The following is a 10,285-nucleotide window of genomic DNA, read 5'->3' on the forward strand; positions in this document are numbered from 1 at the left end:
ATATGGAATATATGTGTATACAAATAAATATATACATTTTGTGAAGTTAAAGTGACACTGGTGATGGTGTGTAAATAGTGATAATAATAATAATAATGTGACCCTCAATTTAATATAAAAATAATTGTGAATAAATAAAAATAATATTAGGACCATCTTAGGGATGGTAACAACTAAAAAGTGTGAAATAATAACAAAAAGTGAGGAGTGTACCTCTCAAACAAATTATTCCTGTAAATAAAGTGACAATGAAAGTAGCCATGTATGGTGTAGCAGGGAATTATTCAATAACCTATATAGTAACAGCATGTACACTGTATATCAAAGGCGCTAATTATATTGCATAAATACAAAGTATCTCCTAGTAGCTATATAGGTATATTCCTCAATTAGTATATAGATAAGTCAAAAGATAGATATCAAAAAATAATAAACAATGTTAGCAAAATCATAATAACAACTAGAATAGCATTATATAATAATACTATTTACTGGCTTCATCTTTCACCAACGTATAGTGCTTCATGAAGTAGGTGCATCAGCTGTTGTGCGAGGTATAAAGGGAGCTGACTGATGTTACTGGAAAAAATTCCCAACTGTTAAAATCTTAGAAAAAGAAAAGATAGCATTAAAATCAAGGCAAATATTGGTACAGAGACAAGAGGATCCTACAAAAATGGTGCAAAACTAAGTTGTTCGTTTAAACCATTGGGCACCATTGTGCCCAATTTAACTATCCATCTGGCTTCTTTTTGAGCCAGGAGTTTTTTATAGTTGCCCCCTCTGATGTTCATATTCAATCTTTCTATCCCTTTAATTTTCAAGGTCATTGGATCTGAATTATGGGATACCTTAAAGTGCCTAGGGAGCGTTTTCAGATGCGTAACATCATCCTCTTCTTTTGTTGCCAGTATATCTCGTACATGTTCCCTTGTTCTTATACGTAATTCTCTGGACGTAAGTCTAATATAAATTTTTGAACAGCCACATGTGGCATAATAGATCACAAAGGTACTGGTGCACGAGATATACTGGCGAATTTGATAGCGACGAGAACCATCTGCAGACAGGAAATCTGTGGCTCGCTGTATGTTTGTACAGGCTCGGCAGGAGCCACAGGGATAACATCCAACTCTGGGTCCTTTTGACCCAAAAAGATTGGGGGTATTAGCTATATAGTGACTTCTAACCAACATGTCGCGTAAGTTGTGACTACGTCTAGCTGTCATTTGGACCCGGGGGGGTAAAGTCGCTGCCACTAAAGAATCTGTCTGTAAGATAGCCCAATTTTTTTGAATACAAGATCTCATTTGTTCCCACCTACAATTATATGTAGAGATAAATCTCACATTGTCACTTTGTTTATTTGTGACCTTTTTCCTACCTTGTAGGAGGTCCTCTCTATGTACATGTTGAGCTTTCTGATAGGCCTTTTTGAGAGATCGTCTGCTGTAACCACGCTGGAGGAAACGTTCCGTAAGTATTGCACTTTGTTTCTTGAAATCATCATCCGAGGAGCAAATTCTACGTATTCTCAGGAATTGTCCTGTTGGTATGGCTTTGATAGTTGATGGAGTGTGTGAGGAGGCTGCATGCAAAAGAAGGTTGGTGGCAGTGGGCTTACGGTATACGTCTGTTGACAGAGAACCATGGGTGTTACATTTTATAAGTATATCCAAAAATTCTATGCATTCTCTACTTGTCTTATAGGTAAGTTTCACATTGATATTGTTAGTGTTGAGTATTGTCATGAAGTCCTTCAATTGGGAAGCCGACCCCTGCCAAACGAAGAGAATATCATCGATATATCTAATCCAGCACTGCACATGGGAGCCCGCCTCCACCCCTCCGCACTGAAACAAACCCCTCTCCCAGTACCCTAGGAAGAGGTTTGCGTACGAAGGGGCGCAGGCGGCCCCCATGGCAGTGCCGCGTTTCTGAAGGTAAAATTGGTTTTTAAACGTAAAGAAATTATGAGTTAAAACAAACTCCAATAATTCGAGGATTAATTGGCAGGTGTCGGCATCCCACGGACCAGAGTCTAGATAAAATTTGATAGCCCTCAAGCCGTCCACATGGTCTATGCATGTATAAAGACTCTCTACATCTGCAGTTACCAGACACATATCTGGTTCCAAGGAGATTCCATCAATCCGTGCCAGGGCTCCCGTCGTGTCTTTGATGAAAGAGGGTAAACATTCTACTAGCGGTTGTAAATAGTAGTCAATAAATTTACATATAGGATCGCATATACCATCAATGCCTGACACGATCGGGCGCCCCGGAGGATTGAGGGGATCCTTGTGTATTTTAGGAATGATATAAAAGGTAGGGGTTTGAGGATATGGTAACATCAAACCACTATGTGTTTTTTTGTCAATGATGCCGGATTCGAAAGCCGAATCAAGTATCTGGCCAAGCCTTATAGAGAACTGGGTAATGGGGTTAGAGGTTAATTTAGCATATGTGTCCTTATCCTTTAATTGTCTGAATACCTCACGTTCATATTTACTGATGGGCCACACTACCACGTTTCCCCCCTTATCTGCTGGTTTAAATACTACATCTTTCAATTCCATAAGTTCATTTAAAGCTCCTCTCTGTTTTTTGGTTAGATTGTCCTGGACAACTATGGATGATATCTGTTTGAGGTCCTCACTTGCCGCTTTAGTGAAGACCTCGATGGCTGGACATAATGACAAGGGAGGAAACGTGGTAGATTTCGTAGGCACTACGTATGATGGCTTACCTTGTTCTCCCCCCTGCTCTGCCAGAAGCTCCTCCAAAATTTGGATCGCTTCTCTTTCCTCTGGGGTAGAAAGTAATTGATCCCTCTTTGCATGCAGTCTCCTCAATAGTAATTTGCGTGAAAATAAATTTAGGTCCTTTAAAGCTGTAAAATAATCAAAACTATTAGTTGGTGAGAAATTAAGACCTTTACTTAGTATGTACTGTTGCTCCTCGGAGAGAATATGGGTAGAAAGGTTAATTAGCTCATTATTTTTTGTTTTTTTGCCCCTTGTGGTTGGTGGGGACATTTTCCTTTTTTCCCTGCGTAGTTCAGCAGCCCGATGTTGGGGGTTATGTTGTCTGTAGTTGGTTTTGACTCTAGGTCTTATATCCACAGAACTCTGTGACTCGTCAGTTGACGACAGAGAGACAACAGATGATGATCTTGACCTCAGTGGTATTTGTGTTCTATCTCTAACTTGTCGCCATCTATATACTCTATTTTGTTGTACATCCATGTTATCTCTTTGATATTTTTTCTTTTTCATGGCACTAATTTCAGTTTCCCATTTGAGATATTGTTGTTCTAATTCGATGTTAACTTTCTCTAATTCAGCCGAAGATAGGTTCTTTTTAATGTCGTTTTGGAGTACTTCTATTTCTTTCTCCAAGTCATTCAATGAGGATGAGTTAGCGAGTACCAGGAGTTTCATGAACCCTCTAGAGCATTTGTTGGCATGTTCCTCCCATTTGTTCTTAAAGATCGGGTCATCCACTGGGTAGGAGGGGAACACCTGGACTCTCAGTCCTTGAGGGATAATACCTTTAGAAAGATAGTTCTCTAGAAAATTTTTGTTCCACCATAATTTCGTTCTCTTATACAGCAGGTTTTTCAACTTTATAATTTGTTTTTGTACATTCTGACCATTTGCGTTTAAAATCACAGGGTTGTCACTGAACACCTCATTAATCTGAGTGAGCCACACCAACTCACGTGCTTTAAAATCCATCTCTGACCCAACTTTTTCAGCTGTGGAAACCACAGAATAAAAGGTAATTAAACACAAAAAGGATAAACTGCACCAAATAGGTATATATTGTACTCTGTTTTTCATGATATGTACTAGGTGCAAGGGGTCTATAAGTCGTAAATCAGTATAGCTCCATAAACTATTTTATACAAAGAAAGAGAAAAAACTCAAACAAAGAGCAATTGCTACTGATAAATATGCAACATTTTATTATTATATCCAAAATGTTAAAAAGCGTCACACATATGTGACTAATTTCAATAAGGATAAAATACCAGGTGTGTATGTATAAAGCAATACAAAATGAGATGTCTCAGATACAACCAGAAAACACGTAGGTGGATCAGGTACAGTAGAAGTAAAAATCACAATGGATGTATATATAGTGAGGTCAGCAAATTATGTAATATGGCTCCTATTCAAAAAGAAGTAACAGGGGTCCAGAAAGGGCCCCAGTAGTAATGAGAAGCTAACTGCTATATCACATGATTGGTATAGAGAATGGGCCCAAAGTATAACAATAATGATTAGTGAAAAAAACCTCACTTACCCATAATGGAAGCCTGTAACCACCGTCCCAACGTGCGTTTCGTCACCCGACGTCCACTTACCCGTCACTTGCTTCTGAAGAGGACGGCTCCCGGGATGGTATGGAAGCCGGTAAGTTGATCTGGAGGGCTACAGTCTGAGACTGTGGTCTCTAACTGTAGCCCTCCAGATGTTGCAAAACTACAACTCCCAGCATGCCCAGACAGCTGGAGGCACACTGGTTGGAAAATACTGAGTTAGGTAACAGAACCTAACTGAAGGTTTTCCAACCAGTGTGCCTCTATACAGTGGTCTCTAAACTATATCCCTCCAGATCTTGCAAAACTACAACTCCTAGTATGCCCACATAGTTGTTTGTTGTCTGGGCATGCTGGGAGTTGTAGTTTTGCAACATCTAGAGGTCCACAATTTGGAGATCACTGTGCAGTGATTTAAAAACTGTAGCTCTCCAGATGTTGCAAAACTGCAATTCCCAGCATGCCCAGAAAGCAAACAGCTGTCTCGGCATGCTGGGAATTGTAGTTGGGTATCTCAAGCTGTTGCATAACTACATCTCCCAGCATGCCCTTTGGTGATTAGTACATTCTGGGAGTTGTAGTTTTGCAACAGCTGGAGGCACACTGGTTGGAAAATACTGAGTTAGGTAACAGAACCTAACTGAAGGTTTTCCAACCAGTGTGCCTCCAGCTGTTGCAAAAGTACAACTCCCAGCATGCACGGTCTGTCAGTACATGCTGGGAGTTGTAGTTTTGAAACAGCTGGAGGTTTGCCCCCCATGTGAATGTACAGGGTACATTCACACGGAAAGGTTTACAGTAAATTTCCTGGTTCAAGTTTGGGCTGCGGCAAATTTTTCCCTGCAGCGCAAACTCCTAGCGGGAAATTCACCGTAGCACGCCAGTGTGAATGTACCCTAAAAACACTACAACACACTACACTAATACATAATAAAGGGTAAAACACTACATATACACCCCTTACACTGCCCCCCCCTCCCCCCAATAAAAAATGTAAAACGTCTTGTACGGCAGGGTTTCCAAAACGGAGCCTCCAGCTGTTGCAAAACAACAACTCCCAGCATTTCTGGACAGCCACTGACTGTCCAGGCATGCTGGGAGTTTAGCAACAGCTGGAGGCACCCTGTTTGGGAATCACTGGCGTAGAATACCCCTATGTCCACCCCTGTGCAATCCCTAATTTAGTCCTCAAATGCGCATGGCGCTCTCTCACTTCGGAGCCCTGTCGTATTTCAAGGAAACAGTTTAGGGCCACATATGGGGTATCTCCGTACTCGGGAGAAATTGCACTACAAATTTTGGGGGTCTTTTTTTCCTTTTACCGCTTGTGAAAGGGAAAAGTTGGGGGCTACACCAGCCTGTTAGTGTAAAAAAAAAAAAAATAATTTACACTAACATGCTGGTGTTGCCCCATACTTTTTATTTCCACAAGCGGTAAAAGGAAAATAAGACCCCCAAAAGTTGTAACGCAATTTCTCCTGAGTACGGAAATACCCCAGATGTGAGCGTAAAATGCTCTGCGGGCTCACAACAAGGCTCAGGAATGAGAGCGCACCATGTACATTTGAGGCCTAAATTGGTGATTTGCACAGGGGTGGCTGATTGTACAGCGGTTCTGACAAACGCAAAAAAAGAAATACCCACATGTGACCCTATTTTGGAAACTACACCCCTCACCGAACTTGACAAGGGGTATAATGAGCCTGAACACCCAACAGGTGTTTGACGAATTTTCATTAAAGTTGGATGGGAAAATGAAAAAATATATATTTTTTCACTAAAATGCTGGTGTTACCCTAAATTTTTCATTTTCACAAGGGAAAATAGGAAAAAAAGCCCCCCCCCCAAATTTGTAACCCCATCTCTTCTGAGAAAGAACATACACCATATGTGAATTTAAAGTGCTCTGCGGGCTAACTACAATGCTCAGAAGAGAAGGAGCGCCATTGGGATTTTGTAGAGAAAATTTGTTCGGAATTGAAGGCCATATGTGTTTACAAAGCCCCCATAGTGCCAGAACAATGGACCCACGACACATGTGACCCCATTTTGGAAACTACACCCCTCACATAATGTAATAATGGGGACATTGAGAATTTACGCCCCACAGGTGTCTGACAGATTTTTGGAACAGTGGTCCGTAAAAATGAAAAATTAAATTTTTCATTTGAACAGCCCACTGTTCCAAAGATCTGTGGGGTGTAAATACTCACTGCACCCCTTATTAAATTCTGTGAGGGGTGTAGTTTCCAAAATGGGGTCACATGTGGGGGGGGTTCAATGTTCTGGCACCACGGGGGGTTTGTAAACGCACATGGCCCTGACCATTCCAAACTAATTCACTTTCCAAAAGCTCAATGGCGCTCCTCCTCTTCTGAGCATTGTAGTTCACCAGAACTTTCACAGAAAGAAAGCCGTTCACTGCGGCATCTTGGTCATTAGATCGGTCAGCCTGGTCCCAGCCGGAGTGGTTGTGGTGCAAAACTGTGCAGCTAGGAAAAAATCGCCAGTAAGTGCCCGCTGCATTCACCAGCACAGAAAGCCATATATGCCAGCGGAAAGCCGCCACATAAATGCTGCACGTGCTGTATGCCGCAACTATGCAAATATATCTAGCACATCCTGCAGCCTGTTCACACCTATTGTGAAAACATTCATTTCAGCTGGGATTACACTTGGCGTGTTTGTCATAAAAAACACCATGCTCGCTGCGGGCACATGTTAGGTTGGAATCAATAGGGTAATATGAAACACCAGACACTAATGGGGGTTTCTTCATCCTTTTATGGTGTTTTTAGGCCATCAAATCTGTGGGATGCCGAGAGCATGTTTTTTTTTTTTTTGGGGGGGGGGGTATTTTCTCACAATTTTTTTTTATAGAAATCCTTCAGTCAAATGAAGAAAGAATCACATGACTTGTAATGAGAAAAGCCAGAGGGAAAAAAAACACCAAAGAAAAAACACTTCCTATAATAATAATAATAATGATGATGATGATGATGATGATGATGATGATGATGACAATAATAATTATAATACACATTGGGACAGATGTATAAAAACCTGTGCAGAGGTCAAGTGGACCAGTTGCCCATAGCAACCAATCAGATCGCTTCTTTCACTTTTCAGAGGCCTTTTTAAAAAAGAAAGAAACTACCTGATTGGTTGCTATGGGCAACTGGTCCAGTTTCCCTCATCCCTGGTTTTGATAAATCTCTAAGACATTGTTGTGTCCAAAAGATCTTTAGTGCAGTTCCATGTGTATTTCTATGATAAACATGTAAATGATTTATCTTTTTTTTCTTATCTTAGATGCACTATCTCCAGGACATGGAGTAGCATTTCCGGACCTACAGCAAGACGTTGGATGAAGGCATAGCCCCAGAAATAACACTGGTCCTGTTCATCAGTGAGGGGCCGGTGCTGGACACTGTGTAGGGACACGGGAATGCAAAGTCATGCACATGACTGTGACTGGTAAGTGTTACATTGTTTTGTCCAAAAGGTCTTTATTGCAGTTCCATGTGTATTTCTATGATAAACATGTAAATAATCTATCTTTTTTTGTCCCCTATCTTAGATGCACTATTTCCAGGACATGGAGTAGCATTTCGGGACCTACAGCAAGACGTTGGATGAAGGCACAGGCCTAGGAATCATGCACATACACAGAAACATTTGCCCAAATTATAGAGGTAACCTCCTTTAGTATGCCCAGAGGAAGGGCCATACAGTAGCCATGGATTCCCTACAGGTTTCCTCCCCTCTGGAGGTTTTTCCTGTCCTGAGTATTAGTTACTGTACGCTCTTTGTGAGTGATGGGAGGTTAAAAAAAATCCCCTACACAAACATTTTAATAAATAATAAATAAAGTTCCCCTTTTTTTAAACTGTTCTTTGACTTGTTCGACTCATTTATTTATTTCTGTGTGTGAAAATAGAGTTAGCAAAACATGGATGACCAAAGTTGCTCTCCTGCACGATCTGCATAATGCGGTGCGGAGAGAGGCAACTGGTGCTGGCTGGTGCAGTTTATGAGGCAAACGTAGAACACCCAGCAAGTTCCATGCACAAGCCTTTTTCTCATGAATGGGACTCATGCAGGGAACTTGCTAGGGGTCATACGGTTGCAAAGGATCAACTTTTGGGTACATGAACTGTCCCTTAAAGGGGTACTCCGCCTCTAGATATCTTATCCCCTATGTAAAGGATAGGGGATAAGATGTCTGATCAAGGGGATCCTGAAGCTGGGACCCCAGCAATCTCCATGCAGCAACCAAAATTCTAAATAGTATGTTTAGATCACTGGTTCCTGTGGTGGGATTCGTGACATCATGCCACACCTTCTTGTGACATCACACCACCTCCCATAGACATAAATGGAAAGGGCGTGGCGGGAGGTCACGACCCGCACCACGAGAACCCAGAGTTCTAAATATATTATTTGGAACGCCGGGTGCTGCATGAAGATTGCGGGGGTCCCAGTGATCAGTCATCTTTTGTCCTATCTTTAAGGTAGGGGATAAGATATCTAGGGGCGGAGTACCACTTTAAGGAATTAGAGAGTGTAGGCATGCCTTACAAGCAGGTAGAAAAAGAACAGCTGGGAGAAATGACAGGACACAAAGCAATGTTTGGCTGGGACTGATTTTGGGTGTGTTCTGGCCAATTAAAGGAGAACTATGGCAAAAATTAACTTATCCCCTATCCATGGGTTATGGGATAAGTAGCTGATCGTGGGGGGTCCCCCTGCAATACCTGGGATGAGACCCGTCGCTCAGTGAGAAGTGCTCGCTGCAGACGTCAAATCTCAATTTCCCTGGACCCCCCCTTCCTTCATGTCCACACAGACGCCCCCAGACTGCTGTCTCTTACAGAGTTTTATGCCCAGAAATGGTTGGCTACTCACTTTGTCAGTAGATTCTCATCCTAAATATGAAGACAATCGGGGAAATGTACCTGTGGAGAGGAAATGTTGTCCAGTTGCTCTTAGCAACCAATCAGATCTCTTCTTTTATTTTTCAGAGGTCTTCTCAAGAATGAAAGAAGTAATCTGATTGGTTGCTATGGGCAACCTGATGAAAACATTTTTTTTTTCTTTAACAACTACAGTACTACAACTCCCATTGTAGTGTGTCTGTTCAACCTGTGCCTCCTCCAACCCTGACACTTAGGGGGGCACAGACTGGCCACACTGGGGGTTGTAGTACTTTCATTTTTACAGTTCCCCTATAACTCTGCAGCTTCGGTAGAAGTATGAGGCTCAGCCTTAGAGTCAGTGTATCTGGCTGCTCCGGTGTTCTTCTATTTTACAGCCTGGACCCTTGACTAGGGGATATTATAGCTGCTAAAACCTACCATCCACCAACCCCCAAAAGCCCCCTTTGTAACGAGGAATCCCTTACCTTAAACATGACAGACACAGTGTTGGTGGTAACAAGGCCACAGCAGCCCCTTTATTAAATATCAAACAATAAAACATTGTAAGGCAACCTTGTATGAACATCATACATAACATTGAATAAAACATTCTTTTTTTTTTTTCAAAGTAAAGTTTTATTAAGGTTTTCAACATACAAGGTAAAATGAAAATTACAACATGAGAAGTGTCTACACTGGTCAGGCAACAAAGCCCACATGGCTCAAGTAAACAAGGAGTTTGGGTCACTCAGCGAAGTTAAACATTACAGCAGTCCGAGCCTCACATCATAAATGAACTCCAGAGAACAGAGATTGTGAGTAGCTAACAGGATTCAGAACTACGTATAAATTCGATAACTATAGCGAAAATTCAAACATCGCCAGTAGTGAAGCAGCGAACCAGGGCAGACAAAGGAAACACAATAGCGGTAGAGGGAACTGGAAGATAGGAGAGGAGGGAGAGAGAGGAAAAGATACAGGGGGGGATAGAGGAAGGAGGGGGGGGGTGTAGAAGAATGGAAGAGGGGGAGATAGGATG

At 41.8% G+C, this 10,285-nt stretch overlaps 1 protein-coding gene across 1 annotated transcript; it reads right to left on the minus strand.

Annotated features, from left to right (window-relative positions):
* Positions 1-185: 185 nt before the first annotated feature.
* Positions 186-9,298, minus strand: LOC130368175 (uncharacterized). The gene is made up of 4 exons (XM_056571533.1): positions 9,236-9,298; positions 2,750-3,760; positions 1,385-1,633; positions 186-606 (listed from the first exon to the last, which is right to left on the minus strand). The coding sequence occupies exons 2-4, from the start codon at positions 3,738-3,740 to the stop codon at positions 539-541; spliced, it is 1,308 nt and encodes a 435-aa protein (XP_056427508.1). The 5' UTR covers positions 3,741-3,760; positions 9,236-9,298; the 3' UTR covers positions 186-538.
* Positions 9,299-10,285: the final 987 nt, after the last annotated feature.

The sequence above is a fragment of the Hyla sarda genome, chromosome 4 (assembly GCF_029499605.1).
Source record: "Hyla sarda isolate aHylSar1 chromosome 4, aHylSar1.hap1, whole genome shotgun sequence".
In the NCBI taxonomy this organism is placed as follows: Eukaryota; Metazoa; Chordata; class Amphibia; order Anura; family Hylidae; genus Hyla; species Hyla sarda.

Bases quoted from the DNA above. Each gene is read 5' to 3' on its own strand.
- LOC130368175 (XM_056571533.1), bottom strand. From the start codon at position 3,740: ATGGATTTTAAAGCACGTGAGTTGGTGTGGCTCACTCAGATTAATGAG. The intron at 1,634-2,749 runs GTAAGCCATCAT...CTCTGTCAACAG, and splicing joins AGAGCAGGGGGGAGAACAAG to ACGTATACCGTAAGCCCACT. The intron at 607-1,384 runs GTAGGAAAAAGG...TCTTTTTCTAAG, and splicing joins TAGAGAGGACCTCCTACAAG to ATTTTAACAGTTGGGAATTT.